We start from the raw sequence: 23551 nt of genomic DNA on the forward strand, positions 1-23551 counted from the left end.
CCAGCAATACCTAGTTCTCATCCCAGCCAGACGAAAGTATACCAAAACCTAGGGAAATTAGTCAAACACATATATTTCTTCCTCATGGCTCAAGTTGGTTTTCAAAAAAATGCAAGTGTCTTTACCAGAGGGTTAAGGCTAAAACTTTATGGATTTAGTCTTACATGTTTTGATTTTGACCCTCTAATAGTGGTTTGCTTTTTGGTTTTTTGGTTTTTTTGGCTGCGTTGCATCTTCAATGCAGTGCAAGGGCTTCTCATTGCAGTGGCTTCTCTTGTTGAGGAGCACGGGCTCTAGGCATGCAGGCTTCAGTAGTTGTGGCTCATGGACCCTAGAGCATAGGCTCAGTAGTTGTGGCACATGGGCTTAGTTGCTCCGTGGCATGTGGGATCTTCCCGGACCAGAGCTTGAACGCTTGTCCCCTGGATTGGCAGGCAGATTCTTAATCACTGCGCCACCAGGGAAGTCCCTCTAAGTGTTTTGAATTGACACATTTTCGTGTTTTTTTCTTCTTGCTTTAGTAGCTGAACCTCTCCTTAGCTGCCTCACTGGCTCAAATGTGACCTCGGGCAGTGTGTCCATCTCATGGATAGCTCAGGAGTCTGCCTTTGATAGCTTTCTTATAGAAGTTAGGAATTCTGACCACCTCCAGGAAATGGTGGTACGTTCTGTGCCTGAGGCGTCTCGCAGCTTTGTCATTGCCAACCTCAAAGCTTCTTCTGATTACACTGTCCACCTTCACGGGCTGATTGGCAGGCAGTGTGCTCAGACCCTGATGGTCCAAGCAACCACAGGTATTTCCCACGATGGGTTCTTCACTCTCCCTTGAACTTCCCCTGAAGAGCATTCCCAAAAAATCAACCTCTACCCATTTTTCACCCTCCTGGTCCCTCCAGATCCTTCTCAAATTTGAGAGAGACATCCAAATCAGAGCTTTAAAACTTTAAAAAGAAAAATTCTCACCTCAAATTAAGGAACTTCTGTGTCAACCTCTTTTTTCTAAATACCCACTCACATCTGGAGTTGCTCTGTTTGTTTGTATAGAGTTAACCTGATGTGCTTTGGTTGAATTTCCAAACCATCCTTTCATCTGATCTTGAATAATCTTTTCCAGTTCCCATTATTGTCTGCCTGTGGTCTTTCTAATCAAAGTTTGCCCATGTCTTATTCAAAGGGGTGTGTGCATGCCATTGTTGTTTTCCTCAGTCAGAACGATCTACATTCTCTTTCTCTCCACCAAGATTTTAAAAGTAGTGTCACTAGCATGCAGAGAAAAAGACCCCAAAGCACAGCCCAAGTCCCACACGAGAGGACCTAGTGGTCTCATCTTGTTCTTGAGACTTTTATTTGTCTGCATTCCCTACAGACTGCTCTTTTTTGACATTTACTCTATCAAGCATGTTTTGTCATCCAATGACATCTGTCACAAAGTGTCAGAGTCTTCCTTTCATCTATCATCTTGTTCACATCTTGGTGCATGTGGTGAGCATTCAGAGTATTAAGTTTTTGAAAATGTCTGTCTTTCCTGGAAGCAGACAACATGTCAAGAAATTGTTTCAAAGGGTTAGAAGTGGTAAAAGAAAAACATCCCTAGCTTGCATGCAACACTGACCGGACCCTAACTACCATTCTCTGAGTTTTCTTCTTGCATCTCGCTTTTCAGCTTGGTTGCATCCTTTGGGAGACAGCTAGAGGTTAAGCTGACCTTGAAAACCTAGGTCTTATTGGGTTTTGGCACTGCCAGTCTCTGGTAGCATGAAAAGAGTCCTACCGTGCGTCCTTAATTCGGGAGATTCCTTCCACAGCAAAATATAAGGAAAAAGCAGACAGAGTCCCATTTGAAGGATTTCACTTTTTCTGTGGTTGAGGTAATTTGCCAATGCTGTTACCTGAAAATTATAGCATCATTAGCTTCTCAAACTAATTGCTAAGGAGGAAATCCCATGCCACCATTCCTTACGGCTATCCTCTGCTTCTGAGCCAGATTCATTTGTCCTTAGAGACTTTATGGCATTGAGTTATGCTGTGCAGTTGTCCAGTTACAGTTTATCCAGATGAGCTCCTTCCTTCCTCCAAATACTGGAGCTGCAGCAAAACAACACCCGAGTCCTTGGAAGAAAGAGTCTGCTTCTTCCCAACCCTAAATCCTGATCCTAGTATCTCAATCCTCCAGGACGGTTGCCTCTCTCTAAAATACAGTCTGGGTTGAACTTATTTTCATGTTAGTATTATTTGATAAATGTGCATTTAGGTGGCCAGACCATATACATCCCAGTTGAAACTAGCAGTATAGGCCCCCTACATTAAAAATGAGTTGTTCTCATCACTGATTATCTAGATTTTAAGGGACAAGAGAAACTTAACCTCAGGGGAACCATCCATCTTTCCAAATGATCCAATAAGTGAATTTCATAATCAGAAAACGCAAAGTCTAACTTCAAGTTTTCCTTTAACTTTTACATAGACCAGGAATTTTTAAATAGAGGACATTTTCACCTTTATAGTGTTTAGAGTGAGATGTAAATTTTCCTATGCTGCATACATTTGGGTTTTTGACTACTACAAAGAATTTCTCTTCTGTGGATATTAACCTTTAATTTCTACAATCCAAATAGATCATAGAAGACTAAATCGGGAAACTCCAAAGTAGTATTTTCTAAGGCATGCTCAGTGGCACACCAGCAACTTGAGATGTTCAGAGAATATTCCTCAGAAAAGGTATCCATTGATAAATTTATGAAGTGCTGGGCTAAACAAAATTAAGTAGGTTTCTTTACAGAACCAGCATTCTGAGGCCTTTAAAATGCTAGTATGCTTTGTGAACCTCTAGGGTGAGATATAATATTCAATATAATGTGAAGCTATCTTTTCTTGGAACATCTTACAGAGCTAGTGTCCCATCCCAAACCTTAGAAAATGTACTCTTAATACATCTTTACAATAGTTCATCTACTGCTATAATGGCTTCTTCACTTTTCTTCATACATGACCAGCAAGTGGTCACGTCTCTCTTTAAAAAAAAAAAAATGCAAGTCCACACCTGCAGAGAAAGCAATATATTTTCTAATATTATAACCAGCGCAGGTGTGGACACAGCCTAATACACTACCTTTCTGCAAATATCTGGAGGGACTGATACGTTCATATTCTATGGCTACATCCTGTAGAAGTCCTCTGCTTCCTCTCATAATGTGTCTCTCTTTCTCTCTGCCCATGTTCCTTTCCCTCAGAGCCAGAGCCACTGTTGGGCACGCTAATCCTTAGCAATATTTACCCCTGACAGCTTCAACGTGTCATGGACCACTCAAGCCGGGCCTTTTGCAAAGATTGTTATCAGTGTTAGGATTTCTCCCTCGCTGCAGGAGCCCCAGCAGTTCACAGTCTCAGGAGACGCACAGCACGCTCACATCACAGGCTTGGTGGAGAACACTGGCTATGACGTTAGTGTGGCAGGGACCACCTGGGCTGGGGACCCCGCCAGACCCCTCACTGCCTTTGTCAAAGGTTCTCGCTTGTCTGTTCAGAATTCTAAAATGGGGAAAAGAAAGAAAGAGGATAGGCATTCTAAAGGGAAATTCAACCCCAAATATAGACTTCATTCCATATGTAAACTTCTACATGAAAAGAAAGCAAATACTCTTGCAAAGAGAGACCTTTCACAGCCACTCTTAGGAAATGGAGCCAGTAGACTCAACAGTTGTATAAAACTGCCAGGGAATTCTGTGCCCAGTTTTATAGGCTGTCTGATTCACGGTTTGGAGATTCTGGCTGAAGAGTGAGTTCTAAGTTAGAAATGGCCCAAGGCAGGATTTTGTCCATAAGTCATGACAGGTAAAGCAGCCCATGAACTACCTGCCCCAGAAATAAAATAATTTATCTTTTTCTTCTAAAAAAGTTACTTCTTAAGATTGACATCTACAACGGGTTAATGAAGGTTCAATCTAAGATAGCAAATAAATCTCAATTTTAATTAAACCGCAACCATTCATTAAACTCGACTTCTTACTTCTCTTTGAATTACTAAAACAAGTAGTTTTCTATTTCCTTTCCTGAAATTATCCTAAATCCATGGCAAAGGCTGCAAATGGTGTCAATTTACCAAATCTCTAGCCTGAAAAGCCTCAGAAAATATTTACAAGTCTCTTGCCTTCCACTAATGATAATTTTTAGGAGACCATCTTTGCTGGCTGATTTTCACTTTAAACCAGGCCTCTCTTGAGGTCTGAATTGCTATAAATTGCTATTTATCTATATAAGTAAAATACATTAATAAGTTCAATTACATATTTAACTAGAGGCAGCATGATTTCCTAGAACAGTGGGGATCTTGAGATCAGGCTATGTGGTTTCTAACCCTCTCCCACATCTTTTTAGCTATATAACCTTGGCCAGTTCTTAACTTCTCTGAACCCCACTCCTTTATGTATGAAGAGAAAATATTCAATTCACAGGCACCTCTGGCAGCCTTTTCTCAGGGATTAAATGGATGTGGTTCAATTTAACTGCCTGGCATCCCGGAGGCATTTTACAGTTGCTGGGTCCTTTCCTCTATCTCCCAACAATATGAGGAAAGTAGCATTCTTAAAAATAAGCAATAAGAAAAAAAAAAACCGAAAAGAACAGAAAGAAAGAAAGAAAAAAGCAACAGCCTAGATGGAAACAACAGACCTCTGCAATCATGACTTTCCTATTATTTTTAAGAGAACACTACATGTTTTCATGTAAGATCAGAGAGTAGTTATGCTTTCTGTCCAGTTAGCTAATGTGAATTCAATTGTTCAGTCTTCAGATGCAGAACAAGTAATTCCTTAGTGGGGTGAGCCGAGGAGTAGCCATGACTAAGAACCTCACTGCCCAGGAGGGGAAGCATGGCCGGCCACAGATCCCATCAGGCTCTTAGTTGTAGCCTCTTGCAGGACCTCCCACAGAACAGAGAGAAGAAAGGGAGGCTGGTCTTGGGAAGCCTAGATCCAGTTACAGCATTGTCTCAGCTAATCCTTGATGTGAAAAGACTCCGCATTTTAAAAGAAGCATATTTTAAAAAGAGAAAAGAAAAAAAAAACTGAACATAAGGGACTATAAATATCAAGCCCTTGATGGACTAATTAGCCTGAACGCCCTCCTTTTCATCAGAATTCTCTGCTTTGATGGCATGGAAGTGCAAGGAGGCCAGTTATCAGAGAAAGGCGCCACTTATCTAAACAAAGCTCCGCAACAGAATTTGAAACCCTTGCCTTGCAGACAGAGGCCTGTTTGCACAGTATATGTGATTTCATCTTTGTCTTTGATAGAGTTATGATTTGGGGGAGATCTTTATTTGGTTAAAAAAAAAAAAAAAGCTTCAAGACAAACACCAAGTGGTTCAAAATAAGTACAGGAAATCCAAGCCACAGCAAAATTTAAATTTCTGCTTAGGGGGTTAGGGCATTCATTCACCCGTTCTTTCAGTCACCAAACATCTCTTTTTAAACATTTTTCTTTACATTCCATGGATTAGACTCTGGGCATTAGTGTAAGGTCATTTATCTCTTTGAATGCTTCCATTTAGCTTCAGTGAAAAAGCAGGCTCTAACCTAGATGCGGCTAAAGCAGCCTTGGCCATGGAATTCCCATCCCCATGCCCACTTTGATGAAAAATAAACACATTCACCATGACTGTGTTTTATGAGAGGGGAGCCACTGGACCTTCTCCACTAACTCTGCTTATGCCTCAGGTCTTGCCAGCACCCATGGGGTTGACTAATTATTAGACTTTGGCTTAGGGTGTGGAAAGAACATTGAACCCGGAGTCAGATGATCTGGGTTGGATCCCAGCTCAGCCGCCTAGTGGATATGTGACCTTGGATAAATCATTGACCTCTCTACTTCCTTTGCTGCCATGGGGGAGAAGAGGGGGTAGTAATATCTACTTACAGTGTCATTGTGAGGACTCAATAGGATGATGGATGTGAAGCCTTGTCAATTGGGAAGTACTGACAGAAACCAAGCTGATATAAGGTCATTCCTCTAGGGAATCCCTTGGCACCTATGAAATAAGAGTGCCTGAGACACAGATGTCTGGTGAACGAATGAACAAATAGTCACAGAACTTACTGAAGAGCCTAACTTTATCCAGGAAAATAAACAGCAAGAGAATTAGCAAATCTTAGTATTCCTTACTGGGCCATGATCGTAAGTGGTTACATTCGGACACATGAAAAATCTTACCTCATCCCTTTATCTCAGCTGGTGAGGATGTATGTCACTAACTGGCCTATTCAACTTAATTCAAAATAGGAACTAGAAGTAGAATAGAAACATACGAAGTATACCAAAAAGGAAGTATACTTTAAAAAATAAAATAAAAAAGCTGATTTCCTTCAAGACTACAAGTTAGTGGGAAATAGACAAAGGAGTCCAAACCCAACACAAGATATTTGATTCTATCGGGAAAAATTCATGGCCTTTGGAGTCAGACCCAGCTAAAACCTTGCTCTCTCACATACTAGGCTCTGTGACTTTGGCCAAGTCAATCAACGTCTTTGAAGCTCAGTTTTCGTACTTGTATAATGGGAATAACATCTATCTCATAGGCTTGTTGAGAGATTTACACAAGACATCATCTGGCACCCAATAAGCTCTTACGAAATATGCACTTTCTGAGTATATAACATGTTTAATGATTCATTGGGTATCTATCAGTGTTCGTGGAGGCTTGTGCTTTCTCAGCAGAGTCAGTGCTGCTAACCTGAGTTATTTTCACCCCTCCCTTCTTTCAGAGGCCCTGCCCCTTCTGGAAAACCTAACCATTTCCGACATTAATCCCTACGGGTTCACAGTTTCCTGGATGGCATCGGAGAATGCCTTTGACAGCTTCCTAGTAACGGTGGTGGATTCTGGGAAGCTGCTGGACCCCCAGGAATTCACACTTTCAGGAACCCAGAGGAAGCTGGAGCTTAGAGGCCTCATAACCGGCATTGGCTATGAGGTCATGGTCTCTGGCTTCACCCAAGGGCACCAAACCAAGCCCTTGAGGGCTGAGATTGTTACAGGTATTTTGGCTCAAGTGAGCCATTTTCTCCTCTTCCTGGTTCCCTTCCATGTAATCCATCTACGAGATCACCACGGTTTTAACACCCCTGTCCATGTTCCCTACTTAATCCATAGATGTGGCCTGTTCTTTATGTCACCCCCCCCCCGCAACACTTTCTCTTGTCTTATGTCTCTAACAAGCACTCCCCTTCTCCCACTCCAGATACGAGAAGGTCGAAATGTTTCCACTAGGCACCCCAAATCCTTTAGGCCATGTCTTGTCTGTAGCTCTTGTGTGCTTACTCCACGTCACCCTCCTCTGTGTCCATCACGGCTGGTCCCCAGCTACATTTCAGCCTTCTCAAAAGAAATATACCAATGAGTATATTCAAAAACTTATTTACTACGTTTGTCACCTCAAAGCCTCAACTGTGATCTTGACAAACTTCCCAGGTGGGCTTGTCATTGGAAAACCAACTGTGAACTTATACTGGTAAACACTAATATCATCGAGATTCTTCAGCACAGACTAAATCCATAATTTTCTCAACACTAATAATTCCTAGAGAAATATAGCATGAACAACTTTAACAGTCCGCAATCTGTATTTCCCAAAGTCTTTCTAGAGATTACTAACTCCATATTCAAAGGTACTACTTAGTGAAGAAGTTCCATGTTCAAATAAGTTTTGGAAACACCGAGTTAAACATAGTTTAACAGGATCCTTGACCACAAGGCTTTAGAGAACATTCTAATGTGCATGCTTCTCTCCAAGAGGGACTTACCCAGGCAATGTTTCCCAAACTTATTTTACAATGGATTATGATCAAACAGGAATAGTTTGCTCTAAGTATACTTTGGGAAACTCAGTTCTAAATTTACCTTGACATTGAGTTTTGTCTAGTTAAGGCAATCCAAGATAATACCTTGGGTCTGACGTATGTAGCACAAGAGGTTCCAAGTCTTAGTTCTACCATCTGAACACTTACTGAATGGTTAACGCAAAGCAGGCCAGTCAAGGGTAGGAGCCTTCTTTAGTAAAGCAGCTCCAAGAAAAAGACCAAAAAGAACATAACGTTTATAACATTTTTAAAGCCATTTTCCTCAGGATCAAGGGAAATATAATCAGTAGTATCATCACGGGCAGCTCTACAGATCATTAATGCTGGTTTATGTGTCTTTTCAAAAAGAAAGGAAGAAGGTCTCACAGAGCATGGGCACTCAGCCACTGGCGGACAGAGAGTAAATGTAAACAAGTTACTGACTTTGAACTTGTTTAATAATGCATGGGAGGGGCCACTGCTGAGTCCAGATGTGGATTTAACAGAATTGCTTTTAGACAAAACTCACACATGCAATCACCCACTTGGCTTGTATTGAATGTGTCAACTCCATCCTTCCCCTCTCCTAGATCTACTAGACATGTTCGTGTTGGATAATTTTATTTTTGGTATCTCAGGACACTTCTATCTCTGAGAGCTGGGGCGTCACTCCACATTGATAGCCCCACTGGAGAGAAGACTGCACGGGCTGCTGGATGATATTCTCTCTCCTCCTTCCACCATTTTCTCCCCCTCTAGAAGCCGAGCCAGAAGTTGACAACCTTCTGGTTTCAGATGCCACCCCAGACGGTTTCCGTCTGTCCTGGACAGCTGATGAAGGGGTCTTCGACAGCTTTGTTCTCAAAATCAGAGATACCAAAAAGCAGTCTGAACCACTGGAAATAACCCTACTTGCCCCCGAACGTACCAGGGACATAACAGGTCTCAGAGAGGCCACTGAATACGAAATTGAACTCTATGGAATAAGCAGTGGAAGGCGATCCCAGCCAGTCAGTGCTATAGCAACAACAGGTACTGTATACAAATGGGAGAGAATAGAGAAAAGGTCTCTGTTCCTCTTCTCACAGGGCTGGGAAATGACAAGAGCTTCGGATGCAGATAAGCTTGTGTTTGAATCCTGACTCCTGAGTACAGACTAGGTGACCATGGCTAAGTCTTTACGCAAAAAGTATGATGCCACTTAATAGTGTTGTGAGGATTAAATGAGATAATTCATGGAAAGCCAATACAGAGGCCCTGGCACACAGCAAGGGCTGCGCAAATGAGAGCTATTAACATTTTTATTATTGTCATTAAGACAGTCATTACAATCATTGCTTTTTTTTTTAATTCCAAAGGCCCTTCCTCCTATCTATTATCATGTTTTATCCAGAGATAGACTTCCTTGTTCTTTGGTCAAATGTTCAAACTATGCAGAGAATGATGAAGAAGTGGTACCTCCACTTATAAAGATGAATACTTATAAAATGCTCTGTGTGGAATGGTCAGTACCCTGATCAAGAAGGAAAAAAGAGGAGGCTGGCAAGGTTGGCAGGCTGCTTGCTCTTCATGAGGCTCAGTCATTTTATTTGATACTCATAGCAACTCTAAATGGCACTGGAGGGAGAAATGAAAATCCTTTTCAATATGAGTTGTTTCAAGGAGAACGAAAAAAGATGGTTATAACATGACTGTTTATAATGATAATACTAAGACTAATATGGCTCTTTAAAGAGAAGAGGAATGACCTTCAACAGGTAGGGTGAATTCCTTCAGGAAACTGAGGCAGGTACAGAAATGGAGCATTTGCTAGAGACCACTGCTTCAGAGAAACTAGGGGAAAGAATTACAGAACCACAGGCAGAGGTAGAAGGGACCTGAGAAAGGATGTAGCCCAGACTCTTCTGTTTGTGCATGAAGAACCTGTGGCCCAAAAAGGTGAAGTGATCTGCCTAAGGTCACACAGCCAGATTTGGGGTAGAACCCAAATGCCAAGTTATTTTAATATTATTAAATATAAGTGGGCTAGGTGACAGATAACCAACGAATATACACACTTGCCATCTCTGACAGGCAAAGAGCATAACACTAGCCAAAACCTTCCCTTTGTCCAGAGATGAGTATTTTTTGATGCCAAATCTCAGGACCTAATGAGCTCCGAGAAGCCACCTGTAGAAATCATACTCAGTTATTTGTAGACGTGGAGCAATTCAGCCAGAAGAAATACGCTGTTTCTTATTAACACAGACCCTATCCCAGGGACGTGGGTCCTTGTCTCCTCTTCCCTGTGGCTTCCCATAAAACAACTTCAGATCAGAGGCAGAGCCTGATTCTGACCTTGGTTTATAAACACTGCTTTTCAAAGTTTACTTCTGATCACTGGTTTTGTTTTGCTGATCTTTTTTTTTTTTCTAGAGGCTCCACAGTTCTAAAGCAAAAATGAAAACGAATAATCATGAGGTTTTTTTTTTTTTTCCTAAGAACAAGAGAAAAGAAAAGGCCCTCTAGGATTGCCCTTTCTTTGATTTTTTTCTCTGGGGCCTTGTGTCTCACAGCCGGAGAGAAGTGTGTGCGTCGGTGTATGCGTGTACACACGTGTGCTCCGGTACTTGGCAGGGACGGGAGAGGTGACTCTTGATCACAGCAGATGTTTCCAATTGACCTCATCAGCTTCGTAAAGTTTCCCTTTTGTGTTTTCATTCTTTCTCCTTGTAAACCCTTCTCTCTGTTCCTCTTTTTCCCTGTAAAAGCTGCCGCAGGTTCTCCTCTCACTCCCTGAGCATTAGCTGGCAGCCCTGAGTGCCCCAGCGCCAGGGAGCGTGCGTAGAAGCAGTGTAGCTGAATGGTTAAGCCTGCAGCCTCTGGGCAGATCCCCTGGAGCCGGATCCCTGTTCTACCTCTTCCCAGCTATGTGAGCGTGAGCAAGTCTCCTTTCCCCTCCGAGCCTCAGTCCCCTCATCTGGCCAATAGAATTTATCTCCAAGGTCAGCCATGAGGTTCATGTCACATCATAAATGTCAAGTGTTTAGTTTCCTTGCCCACTGCAACAATATTAGCTAATATTATGTTTGGGTGATTTAATGTACATTTTATTTTTTAATGGCCCAGTTGGTTCAAAATTCAAAAGTTAAAAAAAAAGGATATACAGTGAAGTCTCTATTCTACTGTGTCCCTGACACCAGCTGTTCTATCTAGAAGCAGTCAGTATTACCACTTTCTTCTGAATCACTGCAGAAATATGCTATACAAACAGATAAGATTAGACATAAGTCTATGTTCTCTTTTTTTTTCACCTTTTTCTTTTGGCGTGGCGGTTAACATACCCACTCTTCCACATGTTGGGGTGTGTGTGTATGTGAGTGTGTGTGTGTGGGTGTGTGTTCCTTGCTTATTAATAGATCTCAGAGATAATCCCATATACCTTATTTATTTAACTATCCCCCTACTGACAGACCCTTAGATTATGGGTTGTTTCTTCCTCTGTCAATCTCTGCATTTGCAGTGGCTCCTCTTCCCCTCCGTGGTTTGAGCCACCTCGTCACAGTAGCCTGGGCTCCACTTTGGGAAGCCCAGAATTGCCAGGAGCTTCTTTTGCCTCTGGGGAGTTAAATGCCAACATGCCTCTGTATACCATTGGGATGGTCCCCAGAATAGACAGAAAGTAGTTCAAAATCCAAAACCAGAGTAAGAGGACTTTGTCATTCTCTTCTGGAGGTTCCCGTTGCTCACCTCACGGGTAGTGAGGACCCTGAAATGCTTCTTTAACCTGCCCCATCACCACCCCCAAACATACACCCTTTCCACCCCCAAAGCCAAGGGGGCAGCCCCTCTCCCAACTCCCAGAATGTGCCCCCTCCCACTCTACCTCACTTCTCCCAGCCAGGCAGCCTCCCAGCTCCCCCCGCTCAGTTGCAGTCCAGATGGACTTAAAACCACACACCACACAGCTGCAATGGCATCGTGTCTGGGGACCCGGGTCAGCGGGTCTGCAGAGACACGTGCTCAGCAATCTTCCCTTCTAAGTGAAACAGGCTCTTCAGGCTTTAGTGCCTTTGCCTCTGACTCTCATAAAGTGTAAACTATCTATTACAGAGCATGCACTTCATGCCACACAGCAGGGCAACTGACACATTTTACCTCACTGATTCACGCAACACAGACAGTCTAAGTGCCACATTCAGCCCCATTTCACAGAGACCTAAGGGGCTCAGGTGTTTTTAGCTAGTAAAGCCAGAATGGAATTCAAACCCAGGTCAGTGTAACTCCAAAATCCTTGCTCTTAAATCGCACTGGCTACAATAAGCGTCCCCTGAGCTTATCACGATTCACATATTAAGTATTGAATAAAAATATGTTGAAGGGAGAATTTTTTAAATGATTGTTAATGGTCACATTATTAAAGACATTTGCTCCAGATTTGGGGAGGCAACATTTTATGCAGAGAACAGACAGAAGTACTCTTCATCCTCCTTGAGAATTTCTAGCAATTCCAAATGTTTTCCTAATGGAATTTTTATTGAAAACCAAGAGTCTTCTTGGAAAGAGAGAGAGAGGCATTGCCTTTCCTGGGTCTCCCTAACTTTTCAATAGGTATGATTTAGTTGTTCTCTGAGGCTCAGCCTTCAGGTTCCTATTGACCATCTCTTCCGCTGTGGTGCTGGAGACCTGCAGGCCCTATTTGTGGCAGAAGGACCACGCTAAAATAACAAGTTGTCTTCCACACCTAGGAAGGTCTGTTGCCTAGAAATGCCATTGACCCTGGAATTCTACCACGACTGTGCCATTCTTCAGATGACACATGGCTATCTATCTTCCTACTGTCACTTTCATCAAGCACATCCCTCAGGAGTGCATGACAGATGAGGTTACTAATTCTTATGGTTTTTCAGCCAGGGAAGATAATATTGCCATTTTGCAGATGAGAAAATTGGGATCGAGAGAGGAAAGCTGTGGCCACAAGATACACTTTCTAAGATGTGCCAGGACCTGCCCCAATGAGGTTCACGGTCAGATTGAAGGTCAGAGTGGACTAGCCTGGCAGAAGGAGAGCCCCAGTGCCTGAGTCTACACACCCCACGGGTTTTTTTTTCTCATTCTGATTATCTAGATCTTTCCTGGGGGCTACCGCAGAACTCAGGTGGCCCATGGAGAAAAGAATCACGTGGGAAAGAAAAAAAAAGAGAGGGCCAGCATGTTTACTGAATTCTTACTGTGTGCCAGATTCTGTGCTAGGGTTTCACATCCATTATCTCTGCTAGTCCTCAAAACATTCCTGAAGGTGGGCACCACTTTTCCCACTGGAAAAATGGAGACGGAGCAACTGAGGCTCTCGGAAGTGAAGGGAACTGCCCCAGGTTGCCCAGCCTCTCCGTGGTATTTGGACAATCAAGATCTTCCAGGCTCCAGAGCCCCTGTGGCTTCCAAAGCTTTCTAAGGAGAGGGCAAAACCCCAGGCAGCCACAGAATCTGAGGGTGGCTAGCAGGTCACAGGAGAACGCCGTAGGAAGAGAGAAAAAGACAGAAATAGAGAGAAAAAAAGCTCCCCAAAGTGGGCTGTGGGTTTCAGAACTTAACGATCAGTGTGGGATGCAGAGGGGAAAAGATGAGGAAATGAGCTCCCTGGAGACCTGAAAATTGTTTCCTGAATTCTATGGTTAAGCATGGTCAGCTGAAGAGGGCAAAAAGCTAAGCCAAAAAATACACAGGGAAAAACCAAAGGAAACTGGGTTTGCGGGGGTTGGCATTTACGAAGCAGGAACTGTCCCTCAGGCATGGCTTTCCCCCAGGTAGACCCAATATCCAAGGGGTGTTTGCTTTGGTGAAAGGTCTGAGGTTGCTCCTCTGGCTCTGGACCTCCATCCAGTTCTGGGAATGGGTTTGTCGAGGTCAGTTTCCATGTGAACATTATTTCCAAGATCCCAGGGCTGTGCTCAGCTCTGCTCCTGGGACTTAGAAAGGTCATATCACAAGAATGTTCACTGGAGAACTTAGCCTCAGTTTAGTCCTCTGTAAAATGGCTACAACCACACCTCAGTGGTTTCTAAATGAGGGTTAATCCTTATAAATTGCAAAGAACTGTACAATTGTCAAGTCTTGGTATCATTTAATGAAAGGAACTACAAAGCAAAGATTTGAAAAAATGCTAAACATCCAAACTTAAAGGAGGGTGTATTCCAAGCTGTGAAACCACTCATTCACCCTCACTTCCTTAGACCTCAGCTATGGTGCTAACGTTCTTGAATGAAACCAAATGGCAGCTCTACAGCTCTGGGCCCTGTACCTGAATGAAAGAACAACTGTTTCCATCAAGTCGTAACTTAATCACACATCACCACATTCTCCATCCTAAAGGCTTGGCTGGGACATAAACTAGGGACTGAGTTCTCATGGATCAGGAATTCGGGAAGGATCGCTGATGAGCAAGATACGTAACCGTTTCTGGGTTTCTCCTGTGCTCTTTCCTCGACAGCCATGGCCTCCCCGAAGGAACTCGTTTTCTCAGACATCACTGAAAACTCAGCCACTGTCAGCTGGAAGGCACCAACTACCCAGGTGGAGAGCTTCCGGGTTACCTCTGTACCCACTGCAGGAGGTAGGGCACTTGGGGAGGGGAGAGGGAAGACGATCTGGAGGGTTTGGGTGGAAGAGTGAAGGGACCCTGATAATCCCGTCCTCCCAAACATCATGGCCAAAGAAAACTACTTCTGTATAGTTGAGACCATCTGGATAGACCTCATTTGTAAAGTGCTATGAGACCCTTGGAAGAAACTATTTAGTAAAGGGTCATGCTAGGAAGATCGTTTCCAGGCTCATAGTCTTAAAATTCGATGAGCTGTAGATCTCCAATGATGTTTTCACACAATGACCGAAGACTCTAAATCCATTGGCCTTTTTCTCTTTGAACACACACATCTGCAAAGCTGGTCTTAACCTGGATATAGGTGAGGTGTTGTCTCTTGGTCCCCAAATCTGTCTGTCTCAGCGTAGGATGGGAAGCTGTGACTTAGCAGAGTTGGGAGTTCTAGTTCAGAGCACACGGGCTATCATAGAGACCAAGGGGGTGGGGGGAGCATAGTCAAATGTGTCTAAAGACATTCTGGGAGGTAGTGAGCTCCCTGTTAGTGGAAGTGTATACAAAGAGGATAGGTAATAACCTCTTCAGAGACATGCGGCAGCATCTCTGTGGGGAGTTTGGCCAGCTGATATTATACAAGCTCCTCACTAGCCCCCAATTTCTAAGAAATATAAACTTTGGACTTTTTCATAAATGTAAGCGTACAAGCTTGACCATGACCATTTTCTTCAATAGTAGAACCTCTGCTAGTAAGGGATGAGTCTATATATTCTTTAGCTAATACAATGGATGAAATATATCAGATATACCTTACATAGCAAGCTTCCCATATTCTTTGTGGGAAAAATAGGTAAATAAAATTTGTGCAACATAGCCAGCTCTCTACTGAATGGAAACTTGCCATTTTTAGCACATTGTGACCTCATGGTTTTTCCTCCCCTGGCTCAGTTTTCGGCATCTTCGTGGATGGAAAAAACATTATACAAAAAGTAAAACCTCTTCTCTTATGCCAGAGGGTAGGAGCAACTGAGAAGTCAAGAAAATGGTGTTGGATAAAGATATAGTTTCACTGCCAAATCGGATACACCCGTTCTTGAGACAACCGTGAATAAGTTTCAGTGAGGTTCACCTTTCCCCATCTTGCTTTTTACTGTGTTCTAGGTACACCCTCAGCAGTAACTGTGGACGGGACCAAGACTCAGACCAGGCTGCTGAGACTCTTACCTGGAGTGGAGTACCTCGTCAGCGTCATCGCCCTGAAGGGCTTTGAAGAAAGCAAGCCTGTCTCGGGAATGTTCACCACAGGTGTTTTTTCTCACCTTCAGCATTATTTCTCATGATTCATAAGCTAGGAAAAAAGGGTTTTTTTAGGAACTTCTCAGGGAAAGTGGGCTGGATTTGGCGCACCAGCGGTCTCATTTCTGGTCCGTCTGTAGCCTCTTCTGAGCTGCATCCTCAACCTCCCTGGGCCACCGTTTCCCAGGGTATTGTGGGGAAAATAGCACAAGTTGGGGAGTCATGCTGACCTGGTGGAAATCCCATGTTCTGCCACTTCTAGATACATGAGCTGTCAGTTAATTTCTCGAGGGTCTAGTTCCCTACTCTGTAAAATGGGTGCAATTCTGCTTCCTTTGCAGGACGCTGTAAGAATCACATGAAACTGTATATGTAAAGCGTCTGCAAATATAAAAAATGACTGTACACATGAATCCACTTCCTTCCCTTCCCCGATAGTGCCAGGACCAGTGTGAGGATTCTTCCAAGCAGGTGCTTCATACAGACACTATAAAGTAACTACTCTGGATCTGGCAGCTACTGTATTTCAGGCTCTGTTACTAAACCCTTCACATGTAAACCCCATAGCTATTATCACTCCCATTTTACAGAGGAAACAACTGAGACCTGGGGAAATTAAACGCCTTGGGCAAGTCCATATAACTAGTACATGCTGAAAGCAAATTTGAACTTAGGTCAGTCTGACTACAAACTCTGTATTCTTCTAAAATAAAGGGTGATTTTCCCGTTATAACCTGATTTGTACAACACACTGTAAGGAGGGAAAAATAATGAATTGCATTGAAGGAGAATGAAGTGGAAAATTTCTCTTCAGGCAGCCATGTTCCTAAACAATTTATCCTTTGATATATGAGCAATTATCCAGCCTAATCTGTTAAGGGATCTAAAGAATGGGCCTCACAGGAAAGTTTAAAAATATCCTAATAGTCTTAAAAGGGTTGCTAATATGCAATTAAAACCTCCTGTCTGAACCCAGAGCTCTGCCCACTCTGCCACACAGACCCTCGTTTCCCCCCTAGAAATCTTTCATTCACGGGTTCTCCACGGCAACTGGTTGCAAAGTCTGGATCTGTTTCCTCCGGAGGCCCTGTTGTCCTCATCTGTTAAAGGAGATTCTGTATGTGAAAGATGGGACAGGAAGGACCTCAGAGTGGACGGGGTGGGCCCCAAATCACTCTACCACCTCCTGACTCTCAGGCCAGTCATTTCATCTCTTGGGGCCCAGACACTCATCTGTAAAATGAGCTGACGATGGCTGCCGCACCCCGCTCCCCCATCCTCCCAGGGCTGTCGTCCTGGAGTAATTGAGTCATAAATGTGAACAAAAGCAGGAACTAGTCATATTTAGGTTGGTTTCTAAGAAAGGGATGTTGGGTTGTAGCAGTGGTGAGTTAAAAGGGCCAAGGCCCTGGGACTGTCCATCCTTTCTCAGTATAAGTCATTTGGAAATCATATTGAAAACTCCAAATAGCTTTAATAACCGTGTTAATAACAACTGCAATTATTGAGTGCTACCCCTAACACATTTCACACACATCCTCTAGTTCAGCGGTCCCCAACCTTTTTTGGCACCAGGGGCGGGTTTAGAGGAAGAGAGTTTTTCCATGGATGGCGGTGGGAATGGTTCAGGCGGTGGGAATGGTTCAGGCGGTAATGCGAGCGATGGGGAGGGATGGGGAGCAGTGGGGATCAGTGGGCAGCGGCAGATGAAGCCTCGCTCACTCGCCCACCACTCGCCTCCTGCTGTGCAGCTCGGTTCCTAACAGGCCGCGGACCGGTACTGGAGTCCAAGGGCAGTGTAGACAGCAGAGCAGCTGTGGTCTGATGTCCTACCCCATGACTGCCCATCTCTCCAACACATCACCATCTTTCCCTGCAGCTCTGGATAGCCCATCTGGCCTGGTGACAGCCAACATCACCGACTCAGAAGCCTTGGCCATGTGGCAGCCGGCCATCGCCCCTGTGGACAATTATGTCATCTCCTACACAGGGGAGAGAGGTAAGGTCGTGTCCAAGACCCTCCCCACCCTGAGGAGTGTCTGTCCTGCTGTAAACTCTTCCTGTTCTCCCTTCTTTGTGTCACACTTGGTGCATGGTAGCAAAAATGCATGGGTAGGCTAGAGAGTCCAGCAATGTCCCTGTGGCTCTCAACTGCCCCCTCAGAACAGACTCATGGGCTGGGGCTGGGGCTGGGTAGGGTGGGTGTGGAGGGACCAGTTCAGGCGGTGGCAAGAGAGGTCCTACCCATATCCCCTGCTTGTTGTCAAGTGAAAGAGCATCAGCACCATGGTTGTATCAAGGGAGGCCAGCAAGGCCATTTAAGGAAAAGCAGAGGGTGCGTCTCTAGCCTCTTCCTCCTCTCCTGCTAGTTTCTCTGCCGTCAGAGTGAGTCACCCTCTCCAAGCAGCAGCTCTCACCTCTTACAAAGAAGGAGTCCAGAATCTGAAATCTTAAACAGACTATTTCAGGTAGCTCTGGGGAGCCCGGGCTTCTTGGATGCCACAGACAAGACCCATTACAGCAGACCTGATTGAGAAATCAGAAATTATTTTTCCTTGTCTTTGCAACCATCTGTGCTAATTTACTCAGTTGGAGATTAAACACTTGTTTGGGGAACCAGCAAATCAAGGTTACCAGAAGGTAAAATTAAATACAAATAAGAGAGAAGAGAAAGAAAGATTCCTTTTCAATGAACAAATCCATACTTTTGTCATGAGCTAGACTAGAAAAAATATGTTGTTATTTTAATCTCAAAGTATCTGTGAGTTTCATATTTTATGGTTCAGTATTGTTTTACCTTCAGTAACAATATGAGAGGGCACCCTAAGCTGTGCTGGGGCCTCTGAAAATCTTAATTCAGCCCGGGCAACCCCTTACGAGAGCTCCTTGCGAGGACAGAGCAAAGATGGGGCGGGGCCAGAGGGATGCTTGGGTTTATTCTTTCTACTTTTCTATTTTTAAATATTCCCTGTGAGCAAACTCTTCCAAGTCAGGGGAGATGATGTTGTCTCACCTAAAATAAATCAGAGTATAGTTCGTGGGAATCATGGAAATTGTGGATGCAAGCGTAGAAGTTTCCTAGAGTCCAGAAGTGTGCGTGAGGCTGGGGGCGTGGGCTCATGACTGATGAACAGAGTGACCCGCTCATTCCACTCTTCCCTGGACCTTCCCAGTTTTAGCCCTGGGAAACCTCTTAGTCCCTGGCAAGCCAGGATAGCTGGTCATCTGTGATTAAGAAGTAAGCACATGTACCCTGGGCACCATGGTTTGGGGTCCACCGTGGGTCCTGACCCAGTAGGACTGAGAGCCAGTCATCAGGCTCTGGTGTGTCTACGCCACCTGATTTTTGTGACCCCCCAGCCTAATGATTTGACATTTGGCAAATAAGAGGACATGAGAGTAAGTGGGAAAAAAAGGGGAGGGCAGGGCTTCCCTGGTGGCGCAGTGGTTGAGAGTCCACCTGCCGATGCAGGGGACGCGGGTTCGTGCCCCGGTCCGGGAAGATCCCACATGCCGCAGAGCGGCTGGGCCCGTGAGCCATGGCCCCTGAGCCTGCGCGTCCGGAGCCTGTGCTCCGCGACGGGAGAGGCCACAACAGTGAGAGGCCCGTGTACCACAAAAAAAAGTGAGGGGGGGAAGGCAAGCAATGGGACAAATTAAATTTGAGTAGCCCAAGTCTTAGAGATGTTACCTGCAACTCTCCTGTAACTGGGTCGTGTGCCTCAGCTGCAACGCTGTCCCAGTGGCACCATGTGCAAAAGTCTCCTGACCTCCAGGGCCCCTTCCTTCTGACTTGGTGCCTGGAAAACTCCAGTACCATATGATAAATCCTTTGTATATGAAGTGATTGCTCAAGAGAGAGAGACAGGAGTGTGAGTCATCTCAGAAATCAAACCTGCTTTTCTGTAGGGTCACTGAAAGTTTCTACGTGAGAAGGTGTGTGTGCTCTTGGCCAAGTCCGCTGATGGCCCAGACAGTGGACTGGTAACTGTCATGGTGTGTATATTTCCTGTTTAGAGCCAGAAATTACCCGCAAGGTGTCCGGGAACACGGTGGAGTATGAGCTGACCAACCTCGACCCTGCCACAGAATACACGCTGAGGATCTTTGCAGAGAAAGGGCCCCAGAAGAGCTCAACTATCACCACCAAGTTCATGACAGGTACAAAGGCATCGAGAGCTGGAAGATGCCCACCCACAGCCTCTATCTTTAACAGTACCCCTCTCCAACTCTTATTTCCCCAGTCAGCTCCCTGCAATGTGATGACATCAGCATCAGCTAAAGTCACCGGTACCCACTCAGTCAAGACCTTAAGAAACACACCATTTCCTTTTGCACTGAAATGACCTTGCTCTCCCCATGGACTAGGAAATGATTTTAAGAGGAGGGCTTTTTAAGTGGAAAACCAGTCCCCACTGACCCTAAACCCAGTATTTAATGATCCATGTTCTAGGCAGGGAAATATTTTTTAAGAGAAAGATTTTAAAGGCAAGTTTTCCTAGATGTCCATTGGGGTTTTATACAGTAAGATCTTTTTACAAACTACAGCAAGCAGAGAAACAGAGGCAGTGTCCTCTGAGTAGGGGGGAGCACCAATACCGGCATTCATCTGTCCACTTCTTCAGAAACAAAGGGGGTTCTAATTACGTTCATGGCTGTGTCTTTCTTCCCAAATCCAACTAAAGCCAGTCAATATCGGGTTGGGCTCAGGAAAACGTGGCCCTTGGGATGAGATGAACCACAGAGAATGTACGCCTTTGGAGGTCACCTGGCTCAACTTCTTCACTTACAGATGGGGAAGGTTTTGCCCAAGGTCAAATAAGTCAATGGGAGGGAAAGGACTTGAACCCAGGCCTCCTGATACCCAGCTGGGGACTTTGTCCTACACCTGCTAACTTATTTGATATGAAATTCTTATCTTCTCCAGACCTCGATTCTCCAAGAGACTTCACTGCCACTGAGGTTCAGTCGGAAACTGCCGTTCTCACCTGGAGACCTCCCCGGGCATCTGTCACTGGTTACCTATTGGTGTATGAATCTGTGGATGGTACAACCAAGGTACCTTGAAGTATATTAAAAAACTCCCCACTGCTGGTTGAAACATTTACATGATCCTCAAAGGAGGGAAGAATTATCTGGATGCTGTTTCTCCTATCCCAGTGCAACTGGGGAGCTGGAAAAAAATTAGTAGGAATTGGACACCATGACAGACCTTCTGAATCATAAGCTCCAGCCTCCCTGTCTCATGTTAACCAGACTCCAGTTTTGACAGCCAGCCAGGGTCAAGAACCACTGCTCACAAGACTTGAGGACATTTTAGGAGCTGGACTCTTTGTCCTTAAATGTTTTATTGAGCAAAGGCCAAAAGCTTCTTCTGCATCTTTGCCATATATCTCACAGATGACATCATTCCATTATATAATGACATATATATCACCATGTGCTTATGACATCAACAGTTTACAGTAGTTTTTATTTGTATTCCCTACCCATGATTTTTTTTCTTCTACTTTTTAATTTGAAATAACTTTAGACCATCACACAAGTGAAAGAAATTTTCTAACCTTTACCTTCTAAACTTGTTTTTGACTTTTCAATTTTGGTCACTATCCTTTACACTTCCAAGATCTTTTACTTATTTTCTGCACATTGATCTTTTGCTAGCATATTGGTTGCATTTCCTGTTATCTTCTTCTCTTTATCTCTAAGAATATATGTTCCTGGCATTTTCTTCCACAGCCTACATAGTGTTTCCTCCAAGGTCTCTTTTCTGGTTTGCTGCTGTTTGGTTTGGTTTGGTTTGGGTCTCCATCTTTCATGTTGGAGACTTCCACCTAATGCCTATTGGTCTTTTTGTACTAGAGCCAAGAATGAAATAGCCGATTGGGAGGTCTAATTGCACAGACAGGTCTTGTCAACTATGGGGCTCGCTGTAGAGTGATTGGGCAAATACCCAGCAATTTTCTTGGGGGACTCCCAAGCATCAGGACTGTAAACTATTTCTCTCGAGATCATCATCTCCTTGGAGGATCCTCCACCTCCTTTGAACCAGGCTTCCAGGAACCTTGCTGGAGAAGGAGCCTGGGCTCCCACTGTGTACACACCTTCACTTCTCCTGTTTCCAGTGCAGCACCCGAGCCTCCCTTGCAGCTGGGCCTGATGGATTTGAAGCCAGAGTCTCCTCTCTGGCTCAACCTCTCCAGGGAGGAAACCTCAGCCTTTCATCTGGGCCGGGAAGGACAGTCACCCAGACTGCTGGGGGATGGAGAGAGCTGGGGATCTGTTTATTATACAAAGTTTTAAACAAACCTTTGCTCAGCCATGCCCCACACTGGCCTTCAAAGGCTTCTCTGCTTTCGCATACATTTCATTCCTGAACTTGCCGGGCTCTGCAGCATTGTGGCTGCACCCACTAGTTAGTTAGCTCCTGGCTTTCTCTATTCTGTCACTTCAGCTGTCACTCCACCACTCCACACTTTCCACTGATCAAGATTCTGGTGACATCAAGTACCTGTCTCCTCTGCCATTTCCCTCATCCTTGTGAGTTTATACTTTATATCTCTTTTGCTTTCATTTTAGTAGAGATAAACTGGCTTGTTCAATATGCCATGTTTAACCAGGAGTGGACACACATCTCTAGTTACCATTACGGTCCTTCTTGGAGTCACTGTAACAATGAACTAACTCACTGTGTGAAGAGAGGCAAGTCCCTCGCCTTCTCTGGGTGTCAGTGTTCACATCTGTAAAATGAGTGCACTGAACTCCCCAGTCTCTAAGGGCCCTTCCTGGTCAGGCATCCTAGGATTCACTGTTTACCTTAAGTCATGAGTCTCATTTCGATCTACCCTGATTGCCTAGAAAATAACTTTGAACAGCAGCTTAGAAAGCTGATAGGTAATTTTATCCCCAAGTAATTCAAGGAACCCAGCTTCATACCTGATTCTTCCCCAAGGACCAGACCTGGGGGCCACACAAAGGTCACTGGGTCACTGGTATCAAATAGGCACTCACCTGGGTTTACTTCCCTGCATGTCCAGTCCCCAGCTTAATCTGTTTCACTCAAGAAAGTCAACTTGGTAGAGGAGGAAAGAGTCCTGGACAGGATGGTAGGAGACAGGATGCAAGACCATCCTCTGCCACCAACAAATTATGGAGTGAGTGCAAGTCTTTTAGCTTCTTTGAAACTACTTACACCTCCAACACCCACCCGCTCAAACCCTGCCACATTGGAAAAATTAGGATAACTTCACCTTCCCAGTTGTGAGGAGGCCAAACAACCTTCCAGTGGCCTCCACATTGATTCATTACTGCCTAAACCCAGTGGGCTGTGTTTGAAGGTGGTAGAAAGCACTGTTGTGTTTGGTTTACTAGGACTGCAGGTTGAATTCCAACCCCTGGCACCAAGGTCATCTGCTAAAAAGGTGATTTCACAGGCACTGGAAGGTAAAAAGAGGATTTGAAAAGAAAGAGGGTCTCCTGCAGAACTGAAACCGATCCCCCTCATCTGGACAGCAGCACAGTGACCAGTCACAAACAGCAGGTGTAGTTAGGATAGGTCTACAGCAGCTGTACACATCTGCCTCTCCTGGACATCTCTGTTCTAGAAAAGAGACATGCTGGGTCAGCTTGCACTGTCATCATGCCGTGCCGCCTGAGCAGCTGTAATCATCTCCTGACTCGAGAGATCCCCTGAGTGACTATGCATCAGAATCATCCAGGGAGCTTCTTTTTTTTTTTTTTTTTTTTTTTGCGGTACGCGGGCCTCTCACTGTTGTGGCCTCTCCCATTGCGGAGCACAGGCTCTGGACGCGCAGGCCCAGCGGCCATGGCTCACGGGCCCAGCCGCTCC

The 23551-nt window shown here is 44.6% G+C and overlaps 1 protein-coding gene across 6 annotated transcripts in view; it reads left to right on the forward strand.

The window, feature by feature from the left end:
* TNC (tenascin C) overlaps positions 1-23551 on the forward strand; it is a 94737-nt gene that overhangs the window by 60431 nt on the left and 10755 nt on the right. For 3 of the 6 annotated variants that reach the window (XM_060100643.1, XM_060100645.1, XM_060100646.1), the window contains 6 exons: positions 8592-8864; positions 14302-14424; positions 15568-15711; positions 17582-17701; positions 19720-19863; positions 20630-20760. In XM_060100643.1, the coding sequence (XP_059956626.1) occupies positions 8592-8864; positions 14302-14424; positions 15568-15711; positions 17582-17701; positions 19720-19863; positions 20630-20760 (935 nt within the window). Of the gene's footprint in view, positions 1-6758; positions 7032-8591; positions 8865-14301; positions 14425-15567; positions 15712-17581; positions 17702-19719; positions 19864-20629; positions 20761-23551 lie in introns of all 6 variants that reach the window. The other 3 variants (XM_060100642.1, XM_060100644.1, XM_060100647.1) reach the window with 2 other exon arrangements.

The sequence above is a fragment of the Mesoplodon densirostris genome, chromosome 6 (genome assembly GCF_025265405.1).
Source record: "Mesoplodon densirostris isolate mMesDen1 chromosome 6, mMesDen1 primary haplotype, whole genome shotgun sequence".
NCBI lineage: Eukaryota > Metazoa > Chordata > Mammalia > Artiodactyla > Ziphiidae > Mesoplodon > Mesoplodon densirostris.